This window comes from Miniopterus schreibersii (assembly GCF_964146895.1).
Source record: "Miniopterus schreibersii genome assembly, chromosome: 9".
Classification (NCBI taxonomy): Eukaryota; Metazoa; Chordata; class Mammalia; order Chiroptera; family Miniopteridae; genus Miniopterus; species Miniopterus schreibersii.
Genome location: NC_138118.1, coordinates 11,712,029 through 11,738,941, shown reverse-complemented (window position 1 = coordinate 11,738,941; position 26,913 = coordinate 11,712,029). Strand labels below are relative to the sequence as shown.

The window sequence follows — 26,913 nt, the reverse complement described above, 5'->3', positions numbered from 1 at the left end:
GGCTCATCGTCAAGGACAGACATCAGTCAAAGGTGGATCATTTCCTCCCAATCCTAACTGACTAATGCCAAAGGCATCTCAGGAAAAAAAAGTAGAACAACTTTAGAGGGAAATAAGGGACGGTTTGGATGAAAACAGTCATCTACAGGAAAGCCCAAAGCTGCTTTTCCAAGAAGATGGGGCACAGAAAGAGTGTGGGGACTGAAGGACCAGGTGGCTGAAAAGTAACACACATGAATGAAGCGGGCTGTAAGTAACGAAGGGAACCCTAAAATCTCCGACCAAAGCCCTGCTGCAGGCGCTATTTCCCTGCCCTCTAGAGAAGAGCAGACAGCGGATGGCCACCTCCCCTTCCGAAGGAGGAGAGTTTCGTCCTGAGGCCACCTGCAGATTCAGATTCCAAAGCAGCCAGCCCTGAATATCCACACCCCCTGCACGACATCTGTTTCTTCTCTTTATTTTTTCCTCTATTTAGTTTAACTGCTGCTACTTAATTGTATTCTTTGTTTACTCTTGTAGATGTTTGATAGCATTTTAATTTCTAAGAGTGTTTTTAAATATAGATGGTTTTCATCTAATCGTGATACATTATTTCCATTTCATCGGGCATCCTAGAATTAGATGACTTAAGTATTGTGTTTTTGCTATTATTTGAAACTACCATTGACATTTTACACAACCACGTGGAGATATCTGAAACCAAAAAAAGACTATTTCAATATATCTATTATTAGAAATCTGTAAGAGTAGCTTAATACTTACCTCCATAAAATTTTATTGGTTTTAAGAAAACAAAACACACCAAAACAACAACAAAGACATCCCTGGTTGAACCTATTAGTATTTTTATCAGTTAAGTCTGAAATTCATAGATTAATATAAGGGACTTGAAATTTATAACCATTTGTTTCTTACTTTGTAATTTTCTGAAGTTTGTCATTTTATTTGTTTTTTCTTTATCTTTATTGTTAAGAGTATTACAGGTGTCCCATTTTTCCCCCCCAATTGACCCCCTCCACCTCACTCCCATCCCCTCCCCAGGCCTTCACCCCATCATTGTCCGTGTCTGTGGGTTATGCATATAACTTCTTTGGTTAATCTCTCCCCACCTTCCACCCCCTTCCCTCTTTCCTCTGAAATATGATTGTCTGTTGCCTGCGTCAACGTCTCGATCTATTTAGTTTGTCAGATTCTTTTGTTCATTAGCTTCTTCTTAAAGAAGACCCTTCAACTTTTCCTGTAGTGCTGGTCTGGTGGTGATGAACTCCTTTAGCTTTTTCTTATCAGTGAAGCTCTGTTATCTGACCTTCAGTTCTAAATGATAGCTTTGCTGGGTAGAGCAATCTTGGTTGTAGTTCCATGTTTTTTTATCACTATGAATATTCCTTGCCACTCCCTTCTGGCCTGCAAGGTTTCTGTTGAGAAATCAGCTGACAGTCGTATGGGGGCTCCCTTGTAGGTAACAAACTGCTTTTCTCTTGCTGCTTTTAAGATTCTCTCTCTGTCTTTAACCTTTGGCATTTTAATTATGATGTGTCTTGCTGTGGGCCTCTTTGGGTTCCTCTTGTTTGGGACCCTCTGAGCTTCCTGGACTTGAAAGTCTATTTCTTTCCCCAGGTAGGGGAAGTTTTCTGTAATTATTTTTTCAAATAGGTTTTCAATTTCTTGGTCTCTTTCTTCCCCTTCTGGCACCCCAATAATATGAATGTTGGGCTTCTTAAAGTTGTCCCAGAAGCTCCTTATACTATCTTCATATTTCTGGATTCTTTTTTGTTTTTGCTCTTCTGGTTGGGTGTTTTTTGTTTCTTCATGTTCAAAATTGCTGATTTGATTCTCAGCGTCCTCTACTCTACTGTTGATTCCCTGTAAATTATTCTTCATTTCAGTTCGTGTAGCCTTCCTTTCTGATAGGTATTTTATTAGGTCATTGATGGTCTCAGTTGTTTTCATAATACTCTTAATAATATGATTGAGCATCATTATAAACAAAATTCTAAACTCTGTATCTGTTAGCTTGCTTGGATCTATTTCACTTAGTTCCTCTTCTAGAGATTTCTTCTGTTCTTTCCTTTGTGACATGTTTCTTTGCCTCCACATTTTGGCTGCTTCCAGGTGTTTGTTTCTATGTCGTAGGTAGAGCTGCTATGTCTCCTGGAATTTGTAGAGTGGCTTTGTGTAGTAGGTGTCCTGTAGGGTGCAGTGGCTCAGCCTCCCCAGTCACCTGAGCTGGGCCTTCTAGGTGCTCCCCTGTGTGCGCTGTGTGCACTGTTCTGTTGTAGTTGAACCTTGGTTGCTCTTGGCGTCACTGGGAGGAATTGACCCCCAGGCCAATCGGCTGTGAGGACCAACTGCAACTACAGCCAGAGAGCTGCTGTGCTGGAGACACCCCTATGGAGCAGGATTTACTTCAGTGGAGCTTTGGTGTTCACCAAGTGCGCCCCTTGATTGTGTCACTCATGAATGTGGAAGGGTTGTAACCCAGCGTGGTCGAGTCTGACCACCAGGTGCACTGTCTCTGGGGCCTCCTGGGAGGTGCAAAGTCAGCCTGTGCCAGTGCCTTGCCCAGGGCCACCCAGCATGAGCTACACAGCAAACCGTAGTTGGCTGCTGCTTGTGCTGGGCTTGGAGGTGCCCAGGAGAGGCCAAGCTATGAGCCAGTGCAGCTGCCGCTAGTGCCAGGCCTGGGGCCGCTTATCGAGCCGTATGGGGCAGCTGCTGCTTGTTTGAGAGATTTTAGGAAAGTCCTAAGCATGAGGCTCGAGGGGCCACTTGCACAGAAAAGCCCCTGGAAATGGCCTGGATGAGCTGCAGGTGGGGGGCAGGGCCTCCGGGAATCACGGGGCGGGGCCAAAGGGGTGAGTCACATGCTGGCGATTTAAACACGGTGCCTGCCTCCCCGCTAGCTGTGTGCGGTGAGGACTCGATAAAGGAGCAACGGCCTCCGCCAGCCCTTCTGCCTGGGAGGAAGCCGCCCTCCGCCTCTCGCCCCGACTTCAGGCAGGTTAGTTCCTCCCCGAGTGTCCCGGGTCCTTTCAGGCTGCTCCCGGCGCTGGGCTCAGAGGGAGCGTCCGGGTGAGTCCGTGCCGGGCCCTTTAGAGGAGCTGCTGGGGCTCCCGCAGCCTCTGTGACCCTCAGGGACAGTCCCCGCTGGGGGCCTGCTGTGGGGTTGGGACCCCTCTCCTCCAGGAAACCCCCACCGCTGAGATTCCCTCTCGGGTTTAACCCCCGGCACCGGGTGTGGGCCCGCGGCCCTGTCTCCCGGATCCAGCCCTGACCCGCCCGCGTCTCCGCCCTTCCTCCCTTCCTCCCGGTCTCGGTGCTTCCTCAGCTCCCTGGCTGGGGGGCTTCTGTGCAGCCCGATCTCAGGAGGCTCTGCGGGATGGTTCTGTGTTTTAGTTGTGATTCTGATGTGGTTGCGGAGGCGGCCTGGAGAGCTGCTTCCTGCACCGCCATCTTGTTTTCCGTCATTTTCGATTTGTTCATGACGTTACGCAGTTGAAACTTTCCCCTGTGAAAATAAATGGACAGAGATCCAGTTCCAGGAAGGCAGCCTGAGGCACCTGTCCACTGCTGCCCAGTGAGAATACCAGAGCTGGTAAAAATAAATAATAAATAAATGGAAGGAAAGGAAAGGAGGGGGGAGGGGAGGGGGGGAAAGAAAGGTCTCTGGACGTTGTCCTGAGGACATATGAAGCAACATTCACTCTCAGTAAGAGCAGTGACAGTCTATGGCATGTGGCCAGAGCTCCTTCCCTTCCCTTTCCTTCTGGAGGCTGTGGGACCTCCCGGGAGAGACGGGCCGCTGTGTTTCTAAGGTCCCTGCCTGTGTGGCAGAGGCTGTGTTCCCGGCAAGCACAGCCAAGAAGTCAGGGCCTCCCTCCCTCCACCCAACCAGAACATCAGGCCAAGAGAACTAACTAGAGCCCGGGCGTCCGCTCGAGCTCGGTCCCGGGCGGAGGCTCCACGCAGGGAGAGGCAAGCTGCAGAGGCCAGAGGCTAGGGCCCCACTCAGCCCCAAGCTCAAAAAGCAGAAGTGCCTCTCCAGGAGAAACGGTCACTTTCTCCACCCCCAGCCGCACAGCAGCGGCTCAAGCATTTGTCCCAGGAAGAGAGGAAGGGTGCTGTCAAAAGCAATGGGGATTTTGTCGGTAAAAAACCAAGAGGCTAATAGCTTGATTAGAGCAACCTGCTTAACCAGAGTCCAGCTGTGTTGCCGGAGGGAATCAAAGAGACACAAATAGCCCACCTAGGGTTTAAATTTTTTTTTTTTTTTTTAATTTCTGGTTAAAAATGGCAAACTGGACACACACTTAATTTTGCTCCTTCTCAAAAATCCACTGAAATAACAATCATTTTTTTAAGACAAAGCTTCAAGAATGAAAATAAGAGAGGAGACTGTTTTGGAAGCTAGAAAGCAAAATGGTTTTAAACTTCTCACCAATAACATGAAAGCTAGATGAAACGGAACAGGCTTTCAAAATTATAAAGGCGAATTATTTTTAACCTAAAATTCTATACTCTGTCTAATTTTGAGAAGTTACGTTTAAAGATAGGGGAAAAAAATAAGTCAGAAAAGCCTTTGGCGCTGGAAATAGATCCAACATAGGATGGAAGCAAAGGGAGTCCCAGGACTGTGGTGGTGAAGTGAGATTCCAGGGCGACGCTGAATGTCAGGCGACCAGGCCCCCAGCCCAGACTGGAGCAGGTTGGGAGGCACCGGGGCAGCCTTTCTCAGGAGGAGATCACAGACTATACATACAAATTTCTCAAAAAAAGATTTGATGAAGATTTGAGGGTTAGATGAGTGTTAAGTACATTGAAAGCCAAACAAAAAATTAAGGCAGTTATCTCCAAGGCAGACAGGAAGTTACGCAGGGGGGAAAAAAGAACTCACAATTTTTTACATGCTCAGCTACTGTATATGGTATTTACGTAGTACAATATTGTAGACGTCGAGGATTGATTTACACAAAACTCTAACCAGTTTGGAAGGAGGAAGGAAGTAGGACTTGCCTCATGGAATGTGAAGTCAGGGAAAGAAACCTCAATCTCCATCTGCTGTCGTTGAGAGCAGATTATATCTGAAACAGGAAGATCAAGTACCGATATAAGCGTGTTATTTAGAGAATTCAGGTAAATACCTAAAGAATGAGTTAAAACAGGTGAAAGTACTTGCCTCTGGAAAAGACGAAAGGCTGGGTGTGGGATGGCTGTTTCTCATAATAAACTGAAAAATATTTGACTCTTTAAAAACAAATACACATTATAACTTTGAATAATTTTAAATATATATATTCCTATCGCTTCTATATTGCACCCCTACACTCACCAGGGTTCTGTTTGCAGAGTAACTCGTTTATATTAGTACCAAAATGTTAATTTCGTCTCTGCCTTGAAGACACTATTAGGAAGGCTAAACCAGATATTTAGAAGATTTGCTTTTAATAAGAACAGTTATCATTACTATGTGCCCAGTACTGCCCTGAGCATTTCCACAACAGCTGTGAAAGGTTTTGCTTTCATTTTACAGATGAGAAACTGATGCTCAGAGAGGTTAAAATAATTTGCTAATTAATCCCTTGCGGAGCCCCCTGATGCCGAGGCCTCTGTCCTTGCTCTCTTTTAGATCACATCACCTCTTTCTAGGGTTTGCGTTTAAAAGAACTGCAAGGGGGAGGGAGGAATGTAGCAGATCAAAGAACTCATTTGGGGAAAGGGGAAGAGAAACCCCAAAGGATTCAGCAATATTACTAGGTAATAACCAAGTTTAACCCAGCTTGGAATTTCCAAATGGTCATGTGAGCAAAGTAAACAATATTTAAACTCTGGCTAGGAGTCCCCATGATTTCAAAAATAAAGCCTCGTTCTGCTCTTACTTTGAAAGGTGATCCAGCTGCTCCAGCAGGGACCTCAACAGCCCCGTGAGAATGCTTGTGTCCAGAGAACCCAGGTCATTCTACCAACCTGATTTCTGAAAAGTAGGGGACCCGATGGCGTAACTGGTGCCCAGCGGGTGTGACCTAGGTCCAGAGCTCAGACCAGATGACCTTGAAGGTCCCTTCTAAATATGATTCCTGTTTGTGTTTATGCTGGAGTTTAAGTCACCTGGAGGTTTGAGTGTCTCATCCAGTTTTTTCCTGGAATTGTTGCGTGATATAATCAAGGCGTGTACCTGGTCGGGTCCAGTTTGGGTAGAAAGCACGACAGCATTGTTTTTAAACCTTTCTGAGAAGTCACGTGCCACTTACCAGTTAGAAATGAAAGTAAAATCTGCAGACAGTGACAGCTAAGTGGACTGAAGTTCAGAGAGCTGTTTACTCAGTTAACCACTGCAGATGCAAGCAGGTCACAGGGTCTGCCACTCCCCTCACCACGTCCAGCTGCGGGAGCCTGACATTCTCGCAAGTCAGCAGGAAACATCAATCAGCTGAACCTGAGCTCCCCGCCGGTTTTAGGAGTGTTTGTGTGGGTCCTGCATCTTCTTTTGGTGAGTGCCAACCCTCCCTGCACTGCCATTTGCCCAGACGCCTGCCACTCGTCCTTAGATGAGTTTGTTTTCTCCCGAGACCTTTCGCCTTCCAGCAGTGGGCATGGGAAAATTAGTGTCTGTGACCTTCTGCCCCCATGAATGATCTACCCTGTGCTCTCTGCTCTCCTTTCCTCCTTTCAGCATCACCTGTGTCTCTCTGGCCTCCAAAGTGGTGAGGGGTAACACCGACACCACTGGGTAGAAACACAGGGACAACCGCGGGCAGCAGGGGCTTGCGCCAAGTCTGCACAAACGCCTGCGGCTGGTGAGGTGGCCTGTTCTTCAGAAGCAGGCAGACAAAGGCAGATCTTGGACTTGCAGTCCCAAACTGCTCCTCCAAGGCACATTCTAAAAATACACAGATTGTCAGAAAGACCTGGCTCTTGACTCGATAGACTAGCATAGGGACTAGGGGGTTTTTCAGTGCCTGTGTGACTAGAGGCCATTGCTTCTCACACCTTGATGGAAATTCATGGTGGGATTTTAGACGTTAGTGCACACCTTCAAAGGTTTTGGTTTTTTTTTTTTTAACACGGGCTGTTTCCTTAATAACTTGCATTATGTTTCTTCTCCTGTAAGGCCAAAGGATTCTTTAAGAAAGGAAGAAAAATGCATGCATATATGTGACCCCTTCTTTCCTTCCCTCATGGCAACTAGGTACCCTTTTGAGTATTTTCTCCCTGTACCCCAGCCCTCCCGAAGTCCCGGGTGTCAGGGTCACTTCGAGTGATGCTCTCCTCGCACTTTGCACGTAGGAGTTCCGTCCCACCGTTCTTCCCAGCTTACTCCCTGACCTAATTACCGAGGTGGCTTATGTTGGTTTGATCACTTCACTTTTTCATAACTCTAACACATAATTCTGGAAATATCTTTAATGCAAAAAGAGGAGACGGTTGCCCATAATGCCACTCGCAGAGCTACCACGGCTAACATTAATGTTGTAGACCGTTTCCTGAGTGTCCCTCTTGTCATACGATACAGTGTGACTTTAGACCTGGTTTTTCTAACGGTTGCATAGAGTTTCATCATCTCGATAAGTCTTCCTTTAATTCTGATGCTGGCATTCACGTTGCTTTCCATTCTTTGTCAAAGTAATACTGTGACGGACATTCCTGTACAGGAATTACGGATTGCATTTCTGATTGCCGTTTAGGATGGACTTGTACGTGGAATTACTTGGCCAAAAGATGTGACTATTTTTAGGATTTTTCGTGCGTATTGCCAGACTGCTCCCAGGAGGTTTATAAGAATTTTAAACCGTCATTGTATGAGTGAGTCAGTCTTACTGCGCTCTTGGGACCCAGTGTTTTTATCTGCTGTTCTGATGAAGCTCATAGGTGGTTTTCCTCGGCGTGTCTTTGATTGTGTTACTGAAGGTGTAGACTTTTTGTGTTAGATACTGTGATAGTGATTTCTGGTAAATACATGTTTGTTCTTTGTTCCCATTTCTGGCTCAGAGCTCCTGAAATCTTGGGATTTCCTAAGTGACAATGAGAGAAAGATGTCTTATTTATCCATAGCAAGCCCTTTTAAACCACTTTACGTTAATGAGGAAACTTCTGGAAAGCCCCTAAGGTGGCCAGGGGGAAACAAGCACATGATTAGAGGGCTGGAGCTTTCAGCCCCACTCCTAACCTCCAGGGAGGTGAGAGTGGCTGGAGATTGAGTCAGTCGCCAATGTCCAATGATCTGATCTAATCCTGCCTGTGGAGCGAAGCCTTCATAAAGCTCCCTGAAGCACAGGGTTCGAGAGCTTCTGGGTTGGTGAAGCCTGGAGGTGCTGGGAGGGTGGCATGTTACCTCCATTCCCCTCTCCCCCCACACCTTGCCCTAGGCAGCTTTTCCGTTGCTGGCCCTGGGCTGTATAATCTTTTATAATAAACCAGAATCTAATAAGTAATCTGGTGGGGTTTTTTGTGGTTTTTTTTTCTGTGAGCCACTCAGCAAATTCATCAAACCCAAGGATGGGGTCATGGGAACCTCCCAATTATAGCCGGTCAGTCAGAAGCGCAGGTGATCATCTAGGCTTGAGATTAGTATCTGAAGTGAGGGTGCTCCTTTTGGAACTGAGCCCTTAACTTTGTGGGATCTGATGCTGTCTCCAAGTAGATGGGGTCAGAATTAAGTTAAATTGTGGGACACCCAGAGAACTGCCTGGTGGAGGGAAACGCGCACACATTCGGTGGAGAAGACAGAGAAGGAAAGACAGTTTTTTACAGCTAACTACTATTTTGCATTCCTTCTTTTGTAAAATATTTCTTCATATTCCTTGTCTACTTTTTTTATGTTTGCAAGAACATTTTATATATTAGGTATACTAATCATTTCATGTTTGTTGCAGATAGTTTTCATGCTCATGAACTTCTCATTTATGTTGTTTGTTGTGTCGAAATGTACATTTTAAGTAGTTAAATCTGTACAATTTTTCCTTGCGGTTTCAGTTTGCTTTTAAGCTCAGAGTGTTATTTCTCGCTCATAAATCAAATATTTACCTGTTTCTAGATTTTTTTTGGTCTGTTCACTACATTTTACTACTGGATCTATGTGCAATTAATTTTGGTACGTGGTGTGAGTAAGAGGAGGACCTAAAATGGTTTTGTTTTCAATTAACTAATTGCTCCCGCAGTAATAAAAAACACACAACCATTTGTCTACTAAATTATAACGCCATTTCTAGCGTGTATGAACTTCATGTGTACGGCTTTTCAGAGACAGTCCACTCTCCTGCCCTGTCCATCCAGGTCCCCTGCCCTTCTGTTTTATTTGGCCCAGTTTCCCCTCCAGTTATTTCTAAAAATCTACCTGGGGGCCAGAGACTTCAATTACTTCTGTGACTCTAGCCCACCATAGGCCTCCAAGTTATACATCTGAAAATGGATTAATAAATATAACAAATATATTTAGCAGCTTAGTTTTCAAATCCACAGATAGTATGTTCTCATTAGCAATTGAGATTTTCCTCGGCCTGTCCCCCTGGCTCAACAGCCTCGGCTTCCTCAGCGCTGTCAAATGATAAAACTAAAGCAGTTTAGTAACCAGTTCACTCCCTCCTTTAGTCAAGGGAACACAAGCCAGGAACTGGAGGAGCGCAGCGCCTCACAAGCAGTGGAGTCTCTCCCCGAGGGATGTTGGGCAAGAGGGAGTTTTATGGAGTTTAGAAGGAGGCTTCAGGGAAATGGGGCAGGATTGCCTGGGAGGTGGGGGGATTTCCTTTCAAAGCCAGGGGACCTATTTTCTGGGGTCAGGTATTTGAGCTGAAGCTGAGTTGGAGGGCTATGACTGGTGCGTGTTAGGTTTCCACGACAGGTGTCTTGCATCAGTGTAGGCTGACCTAGATTTAGATTTGTGGCAGGGCCAGGCCACTGGATGAGGGGGGACCTTCCATTTTGTGGGTCCTGATAGATGAATTAACTTTATTGGCCCAAACCTAGACCTCAGTAGACTTTGGGAGGTGACCCCCAGATCCCAGATACCTTTTGTCCACTTGGCAGCAGTAGGGAGGTGGGATACTAACCGGGACGTCCTGGCCCAGCAGAGAACAAGAAGGAACGGCCGTCCCTGCCCCTCCTCGGGCATCCTGCCCACTGGGAAGTAGAGCCACAGTGAACCAGCCCAGGGGTGACCAGGGAAAAGTCGCTGTCTGAGGGTCCCCAAGGCTGGCGTGAGGGATGGAGGGGGAGGCCCCTTAGCATCTGCTACTGGATCTGTCTGTGGTTTGCTCTCTGAGTTATGTTGCAATTGTTTAGGAGCCATTTCACATATATTAGAAGCTCTTGTAAGAACCATCTTGTGTGGGGATGGAGGTGAAGTTCATGTAAAACTTAGCCTCCCTTCCAGCCAACTCTCAAAATACGTTCTGCAAAACTTAAGGTCGAGGTCTTAGTGACTGTCTATTATTCTTTGCCTTGGTCGCTATAATCCTAGGACTGTTAGGTACAAAGTGCATGAACGGGCCTTGGTCCTTACAGCAGGGCTAGTGGGCAGCATGGCCCTTAGTTAGAAGGGCACAATCCAAGCCTCTCACCTTGGCCTACAAAGCCCTTGGGGATCTGGGCCCCACTCGCCTGTCCAGTTTCATCTCATCCCCTCTTCTTAGTCACCGGGCTCCAGTCTGTTCCTCTCCCAACGGCATGTTTATAACCATTGCACCTCCTCCCAGAAGGCGCTTCTCTTGACCTGACCCAGGAATGACCTTTCACACCCCTCAGGCCTCAAACCCCTGATCCCCTAATCTAGACTCACCACTTCCTCCTGCCAGCGTCTCTCCTCCGCTTCACCCTGTTTATTTCCCTCCCTAAGTTTTTCAAAAGTTATAATTATCTTTTTTTTAAAAATATGTGTTTGGTGTTTGTCCTACAAACTAGAGCACAAGCCCAATGAAGGCAGGTGCCTGGCTCACATTGGGCGTTACTGATTCCCTGGCCTGTGACTCAGGGAATCATCCACAATGTGTCCAATCGTGGACGGTCAGCAGAAGGGAGACCAGGAGGATGCACACGAGCGGGCTGGGCCGGGACCGGGTTCACAGCCGGGGTCCCTAGCTTCTGGTCCTGTCCGTCTTCTCCTCTGCTCTGAGTCCGTGAATCTCAGCCTCCTGTAAACTTGACTATAGAGTCCCACCGATCAAAGCAAATGAGGATGGCTTCCAAGGTACAGGCGTTTTCTCACGTTTTCAGGATTTTTTTCTCCCTCTAAATTTCCTTTTCTTGGCCTTTGTTCCTAGCTGGGTCATCTCTAGCAAAGAGCTAATGAGTAACAAAGCAGGTGACCAAACAGAAGTTAATATTAATGGGGCCTTTGAAACAGCCGGTCTCAGTAGCCTGTCCTATGGGGAGGTGGTGGGACCCATGCTTCGGGCTCGCTGGATGTTGCCGTCGCTTGATGTCATATATCTGCTGATAAAGCTGCTTTTATTTTTACCCGGGAGAATGAAGTGGGTCAAACGTCGCAGCATTTCCTAAAGAGCCGGCCGCAGGCCCGGCCGCCCCAGAGCACGCTGGGAAGCCCAGGCTGCTGCCCCCTGAGCACCTTCGGGAACCTGCTGTGGCCCCGTTTTGAAGCAGAGGGAGCCCAGGCTCATGTTTCTTTCCCCTTCCCCTTTTATTCCGGCTGGCGCCGCACCCAGACCATGAACACGCTGCTCCTGAGTGTGCAGCCGGAGAGGCTGGGGTCAGGCGGGCGCCGCCTCGGCCAGTGGGGCGTCAGCCTGGCTCTCCCTGCTGTCGGCTTCCCTGCCCCCGACTTTAGTCTTTTCTTTGGTGCCCTGATCAGGAACCAGACCGACAACCTTTCTGTGCACGGGACCAGGCCCAACCCACTGAGCCACACCGGCCAGGGCTTCCTGGCTTTATTCCGCTAACGTTTTCTCCCTGGGCTTCGCGTCTCTCTCGGCTCCGTTACACCCCCAACCCTCCAACTCACTCCTTCCTCAGTTCCCTTTCCTCTCCCTGAATCGCGGCTTCATCGGCATCATCAGAGCAGCCATGGGTACCAGTCAGTGTGGGTAAAATGGACCCGTTGGCGTCTCACAACAGCATTGAGAGAGAGACTGTAGGAACAGGTGCTAAGGGACGTGCCCAAGGTTACGTGGCGCAGCAATGGGAGCCCAGGTGGTCTGGCCCTCGGGTCCATGCCCTTAACCGCCACACCCCCGTGACAGCTGCATCCCAGGGTCCTCGTCGCCGAGCCTCGGTGAGCTCAGCTGCCGGGACTTCGGGTCTCCTCCTCTGCTTTGGGTCCAGCGCCGGCTTCCTCCCTGGGAATTTCACCACTGGCAGGCTGTGCGACCCTGGGCTTCACTTCTCTGACCTTCACTTTTCTCTCGGTGATAAGTAGCGCTTGCTAGGTAATGTTCCCCGTGCTGTACTTAAATTACCTTATTAAATTTCTAGAACATGTACAAAATAAATTTTATTATTATAAATTTTATTATAAATTTTACAATAATTTTATTAATTTTATTATAATTTAATTTAATATGAGAACACTAGACACAGGGATGTTAACTAGGGTCCCAGAGCTAGTAAATGGTAGAGCTGGGATTTGAACCCAGGACACACGGCTTCAGAGGCTATGCCCAGAGCCCTTACTCCACACTGACGGCCGTGGCAGGAACGCCCGCCGGACCTCAGCAGGCGTGTGCTCAGATAGAGGCGGGTTCTCCCGTGGTCATGCCCATCCTGCCTGACACACTTCTCCATCCACCGCTGTGTGAACGGATCCTCACTCAGCCTCAGTTTTCCCCTCTGGAAAATGGAGATAATAGTAAATCTGCTCCCATAGGGTTGTTGAGAGAACTTACTAAGGCAAGACCCCCTAAGAGCTTAGCACTGGGCCTGGCATAGAGTAAACGCTCAAGACATTTTGAGGACTGTTTTTATTTGTAAGCCCTTGATCAAATTAGATTTCTTCTTAAGCCCCTTCCACTGGTCAAAGAGAATTCTTGAAGAGAGGAAGGGAGAGAGGGAGAGGGAGAGAGAAACACTGACCGGTTGCCTCCCATGCGCGCCCCGACTGGAGATCAAACCCACAACCTAGGTATGTGCCCTGACCAGGAATCAAACCCGCAACCTTTTGACGTACAGGGGGACACTCCAACCAACTGCGCCCCCCGGCCAGGGCCCGTACCGCTTTCTTAAATCATTGAGGAAAAGAAAGGCCAGGAGATGAACTTGTAACTGGTAACAGCCCAGTAACCTACCTATTTTCTCTATTCAGTCTTCTGTTCTGCGATATTTGCAAAACGTCTAACATCTGACAGCAAAAAATGAAACATCCCAATTCTAGCAGGCAGCCCTCAAGGCCACAGTAGGGATTGTTCCGGGGGGCGGCAGGTCAGGGGGAGCTGCTGTCCTTGACCTTAGCCGTCCCCACATCTCACGTCCTTCCTCTCAAGGGGCCTCAAAGTGTTCAGCTCTTGAAGCTATAGTGTTAGGTGACATACCCAAGGAAGAGAGGAGAACCTTGTGGGAAACTTTTATTTAGAAAATGGATAGAATAAAAAAATTAAGAAAGACCAGGAGTAGGAGAACCGTGACAGAGAAGTAGGTAAAAATAATCACAGAGAGAGAAGTTGAAGAGAAGCTCTGTGTGCCACTGCTGACGTTCATTCAGTCATTGACATGTCATTCAATAGATATTTATTGAGTGCCTACTATGTGCCAGGTAGTCCTGGGAGTTGGGGATATAGCAGTAAGAGACAGGTTTTTGACAGATGATAGATAATAGATCGATCGATAGCCAGCCATAGATATATAAAAGCGAGTAACAGACAAAAATCCTTATCCTCATGGAGTTTCCATTCTACTGGGGGTGGGGAAGCCAATAAATAAAAGATTTAGAACGTTAGATGGTGGAAATGCTATGAAGAGCAGAAAAGGGGCATGGGGAGTGCCAGGGCTGCAGAGGGGCTGTTACAGTTTTAAAATGCCAACCAGGATGGCCTGATGGAGAAAGGGACCTTTGGGCAGAGAGCCAAGGGAACTTTGGGCAGAGACCCAAGGGAGGTGAGGGAGGGGAATATTTACTTAATGGAAGAGCATTCCAGGCAGAAGGAATGGCAAGCACGAAACCCCAAGCTTGCCCAAAGTTTTTGGAAAATTCAGAAGAAGCCGTTGTAACAGAGGCTGGGGGGGGGTGAGGGGAAAGCCAGAAAAGCACAAGAGCTCCAAGAGGTGACAAGCGCTCCAAGAGATCCATCCAGAGCATATAAATTCCTCCGGGTGGAGGAATTCAGATGTTCCGGAGTCCAGTCCCCACCCCCTGGAGAGGGAACGCCAGCTGAAGGGGACATTCTCTGTGGGCACGCGCGTTCCTTTCTGCTGGGCACACCGTGGGGCTTCGCTGAGCTCAGACCGGCACCGGCGGGGGACAGGCGGGAGCTGTGCAGGCACTGCTCCGTGAGGCCGCCCCGGCGACCAAGGCCTGCCGCTGGGGAGCCAGCTGAACGTCGGGAGACTAAATAAACCAAACTCTATTAAAGTCCAGTTACTGAATATCATCAGCCACGCAGGCAGGAAGAATGAATTGGAAAAAAAACAGAAGGTGGTTTTTTGTTTTGGGGGTGGTGGGTGCTTTTGTATAAGACAAAACAGAGGCAAAGGGAGTTTTGTGGGGATCTCAAACGCTGGGATAGGATGAAAATGTAACGTGCAAAGCCTTAGAGCAGTGGCGAATCAGAAGTGATAAGTGCGTGATGGCTGCTTGATTCCGAGGTACGCCTGGGAGACGGACGCTGGCGCTGGAAACCTTCCCCTTCGAAAAGGCACAGACACGACGGGCACTTTGTAAAGTTCATTTTGATGCTGCGACTCGAGAGAGCAAGTGGCACTTCGGCATCTCAAGTACACGGGCAAGTGCGACCAGCGAGACAGGGCCTCCCGCTCCCTCCCTGCCCTTCCCGAGCGCCCCGTGCAGGCAGGTCCCGCGCAGAGCCGCCGGCCCGCAAGCAGATGCTCCCGCCCGCCGGAGTCCGCACCCGGGGCCTGGGCAGCCACAGGCCGCAACCCAGCGGGGCGGACGGCAGAGGGATCTCCCAGTGCCAGTCGGCCAGGATTGCAATCCTCCCTCAGCCTCAGGGGCACGTCGCTGCTTTCACATGAAGGTGACAGGACCAAAGTTTAATACAGGATGTGATTGTGTGTCTCTCAGTTACTATCCCATCAGCGTGAAAATTTTAGAGATGCTTCAACTAAAACAACAACAAAAACGACCTCAAATGAGGAGCCCGAGAATCTTTTCCTTCTGCCTCCGGAACTGGGGCTCCCAAGTGACCGTGGTCAAGCCTGAACACACTGGTTTGGAGTCTAAATTTGGCCCAGGGGCCCTGGTGCAGCAGAAGGGTTGTGCTTTATTATGACAGGGATGACGCAAGAGGCTGACCGCCTTCATTTCTAAAGGGGCTCGTACGGACCCAGAAAACAAAAACCAAAACTCGAAATGACAAGAAAAAACACACGAAGGAACTGAGTACATCCCAAGAGAAAAACCACAGGGAGCCAATAACCACTTGGAAAATGTGGAGCTTGACTCATTAAAGAGAAACGGTGACCGTGACGTGTCATTGGCTGTGATCAAAGGACTGGAGAGTATCCAACGCTGGGGAGCCTGGGATGGGACCGGCGCTCGCTCAGACCGCTGGTGGAGGGCGTCAGTGTAAGAAGCGTTCGAATTTGTAGGGAATTTTTAGGAGTTCTTTGAGCCGCAGTGACGGCTTATGCCAGAAAGCGGGATCTCAAATGCTCCGGGGAACGGCAGCTCTGCAGCTGCTTTTATACATTACGGTCAAAGGAGAGGAGGCGGGAAGATAGTGAAATCCACCGGTGGTAGCTTAAGGAGGCGGGAGGAAGCAAAGCAGGGAGACCTCTGGGGTGGCAGAAAAGGCAACGTGGGGGAGCACACACCTCTTCCCCATCGGTGGGTCAGGACAGCTAATGACCATGGCAGCACATGGAGGTGGTATGCGGGAAACGCGGTAAGAACGAGGGCTCCGTGGTCTTGTGCTCTGGTGTGAGCGGCTGTGCTTTCGAGGGGTCCGGAAAAGAAAATTACTCTGACACCTCAAAGATACCTCATCCTAGATGCGTAAGAGCAGTGCACAGAGTTCGCGTAAGGTAAGGTGGACCTCTCGCTGAGGAAGCCGTAGGCCTGGGACGTGACTGCCGGCTCTACCTGCTGCGTTAGGAATTTACGATCAGGCCATCCTGTGTGGTTACTTTGGGTCACTGAGTTTGTCAGGCTGCCCTGTCCCCCCCCCCCAGCTTGTCAGGTTCATTGCACAGCCCCTGTTCCCTTCACAAAGGATAAACTGACTCACAAGCATATTCACCATAACATTATTTATAATGTTCCAAAGTAATGTTATAAAACATAACACATAGGCCCTAGCCGGTTTGGCTCAGTGGTTTGAGTATCAGCCTGCAGACTGAAGGGTCTCGGGTTCGATTCTGGTCAAGGGCAGCCGTACCTGGGTTGCCTGCTCAGTCCCCCGCCCAGCTGCAGCTTGTGCTGGAGGCAACCAATCGATGTGTCTCTCTCGCATCGATGCCATTCTCTCTCTCTCAATCTCTCTTCTCTTCCCCCTTCCACTCTCTCTGAAAAGGAACGGAAAAAATATCCTAGTGTGAGGATTAAAAAAAAAAAGTCATTCAAAATATCCTTTAGGACTTGGCCAGCGTAGCCTAGCCATGGAGCATCAGCCTAGGATCCAAAATTCAGTTCCCGGTCAGGGAACATGGCCAGGTTGCCGCCCGATCCCCAGTCGGGGGCGTGCAGGAGGCAGCCGATCAATGACTCATCATTGATGTTTCTATCGCTCCCTCTCCCTTCCTCTCTCTGAAATCAATAAAGATATGTTAAAGAAAAAAAAGTAAAAACACTCTCCTTTAAAAAAAAATTTGAGTTCCTACTGTGTATCAGGCGCCATTCTGGGGAGATAATGAAAAGCAAGGCATGATGGAAATTGTGCCTCATAGAGATCACAGCATACATTCTAGCTTCCAGCTAAATCAGAGTGTGGGCTGACGTGGTCCAGGAAAGCGAGAGCAGGGCCTCACTAGAGAATTCCAAGTTCAAGTTCTGCGTCACACCAGATAGTGGAGAGCCCCTGGCACCAGGCATGGGGGCTGGGACTCAGCTCTTTTCATGCACAGAGAGGTGAGGAAAGACTAAAGGAAACCAGAGGCTCTATCACCTTCTCCACATGCCTGATCAGGGGCTTCTTAGCTCCACTTCTATGTTGTTACACTTTTTTTTTTTTTTTTTTAATGATTTCAAAGAGGAAGGGAGAGGGAGAAAGAGAAACATCAATGATGAGTCATTGATCAGCTGCCTCCTGCATGCCCCCTACTGGGGATCACCCCACAGCCCGGGCATGTGCCCTGACCTGGAATCAAACTGCAGTCTCCTGGATCCTAGGTCAATGTTCAACCGCTGAGCCGCGGCCACCGGGCTATGTTGTTACCCTTTATTAGAAACCTCCAAAAGGCCAGCTAAGAGAAAAACAGGAAGTGTAAAACAAAGGCCTGCAGGACGCGCGGTGGAAGGTGGCTGATGCAATCTCCGAGGAGGCGTCATTCTCTTCCCATGGAGCCGTTTTCAAGACAAAAAGTTTTGTTGTTGTTTTTTAATATATCTTTATTGATTTCAGAGAGAAGGGAGAGGGAGAGAGAGAGAGAGAAACATTGATGATGAAAGTCATTGATCGGCTGCCTCCTGCACGTCCCTGTCTGGGGATGGAGCCCGCAACCCCGGCGTGTGCCCTGACCGGGGATCGAACCACGATCGCCTGGATCCCAGGTCAACGTTCAACCGCTGGGCCACGCCGGGCAAGTCAAAAAGTTTTAACAGTGATTTTTTTGAACCCAAATGTCGCTGGCTCGATATAGGAGAAACAAGAAGGAGCATTTATACAAATGCAGCTATCAAACTGTTGGTTTCTGGACTAGGGGGCAAGTCAAACCTTATTTCCTTCAGCACAGCGATGTAAGTCGGGTTCCAGCCCTAGAAATCCATTCTCCACCCTGAAATAGCTAACTCCACTAAAAATGCAGAGAGAGGCTTATACAAGCATTTGTTAAATGTGCAAAATATGCCTCTGTTGGGAACTTCTCCCCTACTGGGCCCAAACTGGTTAAAACTTCTCATTCGACCAGTCTAAGCAAGTATGGACTAGAGACACCATTTTCATTCCTGATCAGTCTCTCTGTAGCGAGTGTCATAGCTCCAGGAATCTCCCCACCACCTTCAAACGGGGCCTTGAGCCTCTTGGGTTTTCACTAATTCAGGCGTCCCAAGATAAGTGGTTCCAGGGGCAGCTCCCAGGGCTCCGCTCAGCTGGCCCCTCCCTCTCCACTTCAGAGTTGCACCGCCGAGCTCCCCAGGGAGATGCCAGGGGCAGATGCCTTCACTGTGCACATTGTTTTACGGTTATATCCTAACAGGCATCTGCCTCATCCCCAGGCAACAACCCTAGGTCTCTACCAAGAGTCCCTGTCCCTCTGGCCCCTCCCTCCCCTGCCCCTCCCACTTCCCAATGTGATGCTAGGAGGTGGGGCCTTTGGAAGATGATTAGGTCATGAGGGTGGAGCCCTCAGGAATGGGACTGTGCTCTATAAAAAGAAGGGCTTCCCCTCCCACTTGTGAGAACGCCACGAGAATATGACCTGTGAACCAGACAGAGCCACACCAGACACGGAATCTGCTGGCACCTTAATCTCGGACATCAGCCTTCAGAACTGTGAGGAATGAATTTCTGTTCTTTATAAGCCGCCCAGTCGATGGCGTTCTATTATAGCAGCTGGTAGGGACTGTCCCACATCCTGCCGTTTTTCTTCCATTTGGTCCCTCTTGGTCCTTGCAGAACAGGTGTCAGGGGTGGTCAGAGGGACCCTCCAATCCACTCTAGGAAAGAGGAGGGAGCATTCCTCCTAAGGGCTCCCTTCAGAAGTTGACCTCCAGGGCTGTGTCTCCGGGCCTTTCCCCAGGGCCACCACTGGCCACTGCTCATTGCACTTCTGGACGCCACCTGGCACTCCTGGCGGGGGGACTGACAAGACACCCCTCTGCATTCTGGCCCTAGTACCACATGTCCCATCTGGCTTCCAGCACTGGGTTCCTAGGCACTTCAGGGTGTAAGGGATTATTTTGTTTCATGTTGGAAAATTTATATAGTGTGTAGACTATAGTTTTAGATATCAATTGGGAGAAGTCCTTCTGATTAAAAGTGTAGTGAAAAGACCCCTGGGTGGTGTGGCTCAGTTGGTTTTGCATCACCCCATGCACCGAGGGGCTGCCAGTTTAATTCCTGGTCAGAGCACGTGCCTGGTTCGTGGCCTCAATCCCTGGTGGGGGGCATGCAGGAGGCAGCCAATCAATGTTTCTCTCTCCCCCTCCCTCTCTAAAAGTCAATAAAAGTTTTATTTTTATTTTTAAGTATATCTATTGATTTCAGAAGAAAGGAGAGGGAGAGAGAGATAGAAACATCAATGATAAGAGTCATTGATCGAGCCCACAGCCCGGGCATACAGGGAATCAAACCCCGATCGCCTGGATCCTAGGTCAATGCTCAACCGCTGAGCCACGCCCGGCTGGGCTAAAAATGTGGGGTTTTTTTAATGTAGTGAAAAGATTTTTCAAAAATAGTGAGGAAGGTGTATACTGTATACTACAATTAGCAAATTTTCTGTAGATAAATTTGGCACTATGCAATAAATCACTAAAGTGTCTCTCCCTTTGGCCAGGTAATTGCACTGGGACATAGCACTTTCCGACTATCAATTACAGTGGTGAAAACTGGGAACCATTTGTCCAATGAGAGTGTACTGGGTAAATCTCTGACATGAACTACTACGCAACCATTGACCATGTTTTGAAGAATATTTAACAGCTTTGAAAAAATGTTCACAATATTCAGTGAGAAAAGCATTATGTTTCATGGCATGAATATTTGAAAATACCTCAGCATGAATATTGGTATATTAACAGTGGTTCTACGTACATAGTGGGGAAAAGGTGGTTTTTATATATTTTTTTCTTATAAAAAATATTTTTCAAGATTTTTTAATAATCAACATATATAACTTGGGGGGGGGGGAAATACTATAGTCGTTTTAAAAGTAATGATGTGATTTCATCACGAGGCAGCATCTCAGCCCAGTGATGGGTTCCCAGAGGCAGGTAAACTCTGGCAGTCTAGCAGCGGTCCTCAACCCTGCTCACCTTAGAATGAGCTGCTAGAACACCCCAGCACCCAGCCCCAACCCCAACCCCAGTTCTGGTTTGACTGACTTGTGGCTGAGCGATGGTGATCTTTACAGTTCCCAGGTGGTCTCATGGGTTCCCAGGGCCCTCAGCATCTGCCTCTTCCTTCAGGACCCCAGTAACAACCTTGTCCCTTACCCTGGGCAAGCCCGCCCTCAATAAGATCTGAGAAACCCCTCATAGATGTCTCCAATGGCACGTGGTGTGTAAGCTGCATGTTGGAGGCACTCAGAGCTGCCGGGGAGAGCCCGTCCTGAACTCAGCCAGAGACGGCTGGGGCCTGGCAATAGGCTACCCAGATTCCTTTGGGGCGGGGAGTGGGAGAGCATGGGAGTTTGCCACAGGTTTGTATGCAATTCCAGAAGGGACAGCATGAGCTTGTGAAGAAACTGACAGGGAGAGCTGGACACTCACTGGTATGACTTCCCTCAGGTCCCCAGAAGGGCAGCGCCGCCCAGAGTGAGAGATGACCCTCCCCAGGCCAAGGTGGGGCAAGCAGCTGCTGTTCCTCGGAATCATGCTCCTCGTGGCTGTGGCCATGTCCCTGCTGTTCTACGCTCTCCTCTGGAAGGCCGGCAACCTCGTGGACGTGCCTAACCTGAGAATCGGCTTCTACAACTTCTGCCTGTGGAATGAGAGCGCTGGCTCCCTGCAGTGCCACCAGTTCCCTGAGCTGGAGGCCCTGGGGCTGCCTCGGCTCGGCCTGGCCCTGGCCAGGTTGTGTGTGTACGGCGCCCTGGTCCTCACCGTCTTTGTCCCCCTACCGCTCCTCCTGGCCCACTGCAACAGCAGCGAGGGAGAGTGGCACCTGGCGGTGAGCTTCCTGGCGGCAGCGTCTATGCTGCTGGCCGGCGGCCTGGGCCTGTTCCTCAGCTACACCTGGAAGTGGATCACGCTCTCTCTGCTGGGGCCCGGGTTTCTGGCTCTGGGTGCTGCCCAGGCCTTGCTAATCCTCTTGCTCATAGCCACCGCTGTGTTTCCTCAGAGGGCAGAAGAGCGCAAGCGCCAGCTTGAGAGCTGCTAGTCCCGACCGAGGCTCACGATTGCCAGGGCTCAGTCTGAACAAAGCTGAGGCGGTACTGGAGGAGTCACGGGTTGGTGTGTTTCCTTGGCCACCCTGTTTCACGGCTAATGCTGACCTCAAGCGCTAGCAGACGGCACCCACCGCGGGGACACCCGGTGTCGAGGAGGCCGCGGCACCTGTGGCTTCCTGGTGTTGGCCTGTCTATCCTTTGAGACTAACACCACATAGCTCATTGTCATGAGAATTCCCACTTAAATTAACTGATCCGAGCAAGCCATTCTTACTTCGAAGGATGGTGGAGACAGAAGGGTTCCTGTCACAGGGCGATTTCCAGGATGATCAGCCAAAGGCAAACTGAGACCCAGGGAAGGTTCATGGTGACAAATGGGGAAACAGAGAGCACCCGGGTGTGTCTAGGGCCCTGACTAGCAAGCTCTCCCCTCCTTCCTGCCTTCCCCATGACACCACTCCCCAAGGCGCAGGAGCGATCTCAGAGGGAGTCACTGAAGACAGCTGAGTAAGGTGGCTGGACCTGGAGCCAGTCGGCGCAGGGGTGTGAGCTGGCACCTGACGCCTAACGTGGGGCCTGGGAGGTTGGGAGCAGAACGCGCCCTGGGCAGGGAGGAAGGTGAACAGGCCTGAATGGTTCCACAAACGCCGCATCCCTTCACTGCTCAAACTAGACCTAGAAAGGATACAAGTGCAACTTGGGCATGGGGAATTTTATGTATTTTTCAGCACCTGTAAACTGGAAAACCTGTACAGCAAATGGTTGTCACATTCTATGCGTATCCAAGGCCACAATGAATACAGAGGCAATATGGACTCTGCTTGTGACCTCGTTCTTAGCGTCCACCTTGGGGTCCTGTCCTGCTCTCACTTGAAGAGTGGTCACGGGCCAAGGCCGCGAGGTAGACAGGAGGAAGCTTGGGGGAGGCCTGTCTGATGGGTAGGCAGCTTGTACCAAAGGCACCCCGGGAGCCCCAAACTCCTAGACAGAGCAGAGCACTGGGCAGAATGTGTCTGCAGGGCCGATGAGGGAGGCTCAGGGGTTGACTGGCTGCCTTGTGCAGGAAACGCCCTTTGTTAGGCTTCCTCCTCGGGCAGAGAGGGTAACTGCCCGAACTGGACAATTCCAGTGTATTTAGCAGCCATGCTCTTTCTGTTTGAAAAGTATTAAGTTGACTCCTTGGTGCCAGTAAGTCTGACCACCAGGGCCTCATGTTCCCTGGAGCCTGGTAACAACACAAAGACAGGGCGGCTGCAGACCTCTGAGCTGGGGGCGGACACAGTGCAGGGAGGAAGTCTAATGGCAGCTCATTCTGATCCCCACTTCCTGGGCTGCTGCTCCAGGTGGAAGGGCATCGAGCTGAGAGCGGCCCCTGGCAGAGAGCCAAGGCCCGCTTCCTTAGCTGCTCTGGATGGAATGTCCTGGGAAGCTGTCCCTCAGCTGAAGAAAATCTCTCTGACATACCTGAACGCATCTGCACCCTTGTCTTCCTCGGGGCTCCTGCTGCTGGCAGAGTCCGAGCCTGCAGCCCCTGGAGGAGGCCCGAGGCCTGCGGGGGGGGAGCCTTCCCCACTGGCATCCTCACTTCTCTCGGGAGAACTCGGCCACTCCCAGTCGGAGCAGGCTGGGGACAGCTCTTCCTTATCAGCGCCTGGCAGGGGTGTCTGCTCCAAGTCCTTTTCCTGTTTGGGGCACTGAAGTGGGAGAAACAGCAGACAAAACAGGTCATTTATTTTCCTAACGTGCTGGTTTGCCCATCAGGTGTGGAGACCATGCCCAGAGGCAACTGCAAAGCCAGCGTGTGACTAGGTCGGGCACTGGTCCCAAGTCAGTGGCCTCTCCAGCTCCTTCACCCCACTGCTGTCCTACCCACCACCTCCCCACAGCTCTGGAAGAAACCAAGACCCACTGGGAGAGAAGGGGGCAGGGGTCTGAGGAATATCTGAGTACAAGAGAAAAAGAAATACATAGAAAAACACATGTTTAGGAACACAGGGTGACAATGGAAGAAGCACAGGATATAAAACCCCTGAGTGCAGGCCTATGCTCTGTCCCTTACGGGCTATGCGATTAAGGGAAAGTCCCTGCGCCTCAATGTCTTCATCTGGAAAATGGGAATAACAGTATCTGAAATAACTATCACCAGGTTATTGCAAGGCTCAAATGAGGTAATGATATATAAAAATACCTGGTTGCCCTAGCCAGTTTGGCTCAGTGGTTAGAGCGTCGGGCTGCGGACCAAAGGGTCCAGGGCTCGATTCCAGCCAAGGGCATGTACCTCAGCCGCAGGCTCAATCCCCGGCTCCGGTCAGGGTGTGTGGGGAGGCACCCAATCGATGTCTTATATCTACGTTTCTCTCTCTCCCCCCCTCCCCTCCACTCTCTCTGAAAAGCAATGGAAAAAAACATCCTCAGGGAACAATTTAAAAAAAAACACCTGGTCAATTATATCACCTCTAAGGTGATATAATTATTATTTGCTTCAGGAAGCCAGGAGGCCTCAGCACTGCTCTGCTAAGAAGTGCAGAGGCCAGAAGTCATCTCACCTGACTGAGACCCTTCAGAGAACACTCACAGTTAAAGACTTCCTGTCCCCTCTGCATCCACCCCAGCAGTGTCACCCCACACAGAGGGCTGCCCTCACTCACAACCCTCCCCAGACATCCAGACCAAAATGCTTGGTTGGTGCACAGCTCCCAGGGCAGGGAGGCCAAGGGAGGTGTGACCTGAGAGATTCCTGAGACAAGGGGCAGGTGATAGACATGGACTGAGAGGGCGTCTGTTCTACTGACATTAACCAAGGGCCGAGTCTAGCTTCAGCCCATAAAGAGTTTGAGGTCAAAGAGTAGGAACAGACATGGCTGACTTTACCTCAATCAGGACCCCCAGGGCAACATCGACGAGTTCGGCTTCATTCATGCAGTACACGGTCTTCACTGCGGGCAGTCTGCAAGAAAGGCACAACCCTACAGATGGGGACAGGTGGCTCTCCAGTCTCACGAGGAGGAAGGAGAGCAAGAGCTGCACCCCTGAACCTTCCCCCCGGGAAGAGAGCAGCAGACTTCCTCATTCTTGGGAACAGTGACTGGCAGAGGGGGGTCATGGAGGCAATAGTGGGGGCTTCCCACCTCTGCCAGCTCCCCTAGGGATCTAGAAATAGGACCTGATGGCCACTCCTGAGAACCAAACTGACATATACACACTAGATGTGAGCAGGACAAATGGACCACCAGGCCGAGACCTGCTTGACACCGAGCTGAATGCATGAACACAGCGTGGAAGGGCTGTGACCATCAGAGGGAGGCTGGTCAGGCAAGAAACCTTAGGAAAGGAAGAGCCAGAGGGGTAGCAGTGAGCACCTGGTACCCCATCAGAGTTCAGGGACATCCCCTTCCTGGCAGCCTGAAGACCCCCCAGTTGCCGTCATTCAACTAGCCCACCCTACAGCCCTGATTTCATGCCAGCCCAGTGGCTTGCTGCTCCCTCTGTCCCAGGAGATCTGCCCAAAGGAAGACTGGACGACCTGGTCCACTCATCCTGCCCACCTGAGGGTCATAATTGTTGCAAATGAAGAGAGGGGCATTTTAGACAAGTGGTGCTTGACAGCTTGGCTGATGTGTGCAACTCCGAGAAGGGGAGCCACTATCTGGGAGTTGGGGGGCCTGACAGTGGAGATTCACCAAGAGGCAGGGGCGTCTGTCTGTGGATACAGGTCACTCAGCCTCTTGCATGTAGCCTGTGTACCTCAAAAGAGCTGAAAAGACATGGACTGTAATGCCCGCCCACCTCACCGATTCTACCAACACTAGAGGACCCAGCCCCAGCAACAGTGATGTCCCCAAGTGCCTCCCCTCCTCCTGATTCCCCAGGAGGACCGGGGCCCGAAGCTGTCCCACCTTGCTGCAGCCGCCGGCCCCGCTGCCATTCCGCTCTTTGGGGTCTTCACTGGCACCACTCTCTTCTCAGGCACCTGGGCTGTCATCCAGGTGGGAAGGACCCTCTTTCTATCCGCAGAATTTAAGCCTTCCATCTTTCTGTCGCCGGTGAAGAGAGTCAGGACCCACGCCTACTGCCTTGCTTTTCAAATTCAGGACAGCGAATCGCACTTTCTCACCACACCAGGAATTGTAGGTCCGTTTGTCCTGGAATGGGAGTCACGCTTTAATGCCTACACAGAAGAACGAAGCCCAGTGGATTCTAACAAGCTAGAGTGCTGCCAGTCATTAGCCTGGGGCAGGTCACAGGGGACCCGGTTGGTGAGCAGGGCCAAGGGGCGCAGACGGGCCATTCCCAGGGTGGCCAGGGAGGTGTGGCAGTGGGCAGGCTGAAGGTCTCTGGGAGAAGCAGCCCTCTGACCTGCAGCCGCCCCCCTCCCCTCCGGGCCACAGGCAGGCTGGCCCAACAGAAATGCCTCTGGTAGCCTCTGCACTGAGCTACCGAACACGGAAAAGGGCTGCACACCCTCCCAGGAGAAAGGAAGAAAAAAGGCCCCCCCTTCTCACCACCCCAGATGCTCACTGTGCCCAGGGCGCACTGTCTACCCTACCCCTAAAATCTCCCAGTGCTCTCTCCCCAGGCTACTCATCCCCTTTACCTCGGTGTGCTTACAAGAAACCCTAAGGACACCTGATTCACATAAGGTTTCACCGGCCAACACCCCCCCCCCCCCTTAATCCAAAGATTCTTCTGGGCGGTCATTTTCTAACCAGCAGTAGGACCGGGGACAGCCGCGCCTGGCCTCCCGAAGCGGAATCCAGAAGGGCTCCCGGGCTCTCCTCCAACCCGGCCCCTCCGCCCCCGCCCCCGCTCGAGCCCTCCCCAGCCCGAGTCCCACCCTGCGACCCCGGGGCGCAGGGCGCCACCTTCCCGGACAGCCAGCGCGGCGAGCGGCTCCGGGCTCCGCCTGGGGGCAGTTCACGGGCCACCTGCGATGCCTGTGTCCAAGAACAAAACCCAGCCGGGCATCCCCCGGCCTGTCCCACAGGGCGCCGCCCTTCGCCGCGGACTCACTTAGTTCAAAACCCAGGCGGGGATCAAAGTCACCGGCGCGCAGGGCGGAGCGCAGGGCCCACCCGGGCCGCGGTGCCGCGGGCGTTGGTTTGACCCCGAGGCCGATCTTACTAAGCCCGCCGTACAGGCGGGGAACTTCCATAAGCCACGGAGAGTCGGAAACTCCCGCGGGGCCACAGCCAAGCCGGGCGGACTCCAGTCCCGGCGGGCAGCGCGGAGGCCGCGCTGGGCAAATCCCGGCAGCCCGCGAGCACGCCCCGCGCTCCGCGCCCCCACGCCCTGCCCGCCCCGCTCCAGCGACCTGCCCTCCCGCCCGCGACCCGCCCAGCGCCAACACGCAGGGCTCGGGGCCCGGAGACGCGGGGAAATCACCTGGGCCTCGCTGGCGACCGGAACCGCCCCGAACCCGGACGGCGCGCGGCTCCAGCGCGGGGGTCCGGCCTCCCGGGCTCGCGTCCCCTTCTTGGCTTCCGGGGCGAGCTCAGCAAGCGGATTCGGGGCGACTGTGCGGCCAGTCGGTCCGCCCAGACCCCAGGGCCCCCGGCCCCCGGCCCCCGGCCCGCGGCTCCCAGCCCCGCGCGC

The 26,913-nt window shown here is 51.1% G+C and overlaps 2 protein-coding genes across 6 annotated transcripts; one reads left to right on the top strand and one right to left on the bottom strand.

The window, feature by feature from the left end:
• Window positions 1-187: 187 nt before the first annotated feature.
• Window positions 188-22,136, top strand: TMEM140 (transmembrane protein 140). Of its 4 annotated transcripts, none has more exons than XM_081146563.1 (2): window positions 188-249; window positions 20,720-22,136. In XM_081146563.1, the coding sequence occupies exon 2, from the start codon at window positions 20,754-20,756 to the stop codon at window positions 21,309-21,311; it is 558 nt and encodes a 185-aa protein (XP_081002689.1). In that variant the 5' UTR covers window positions 188-249; window positions 20,720-20,753; the 3' UTR covers window positions 21,312-22,136. The 4 variants fall into 4 exon arrangements, with proteins under 4 accessions (XP_081002689.1, XP_081002692.1, XP_081002691.1 ...); XM_081146566.1 differs by lacking the exon at window positions 188-249 and adding an exon at window positions 2,863-3,001; XM_081146565.1 differs by lacking the exon at window positions 188-249 and adding an exon at window positions 6,273-6,487.
• CYREN (cell cycle regulator of NHEJ) lies at window positions 22,024-26,913 on the bottom strand. 2 transcript variants are annotated; one of them, XM_081146567.1, is made up of 5 exons: window positions 26,704-26,913; window positions 25,218-25,463; window positions 24,193-24,268; window positions 22,786-23,015; window positions 22,024-22,302 (listed from the first exon to the last, which is right to left on the bottom strand). In XM_081146567.1, exons 2-5 carry the CDS (start codon window positions 25,349-25,351, stop codon window positions 22,203-22,205), a joined length of 540 nt encoding a protein of 179 aa, XP_081002693.1. In that variant the 5' UTR covers window positions 25,352-25,463; window positions 26,704-26,913; the 3' UTR covers window positions 22,024-22,202. The 2 variants fall into 2 exon arrangements, with proteins under 2 accessions (XP_081002693.1, XP_081002694.1); XM_081146568.1 differs by lacking the exon at window positions 22,024-22,302 and having other exon boundaries at window positions 22,729-23,015; window positions 26,704-26,899.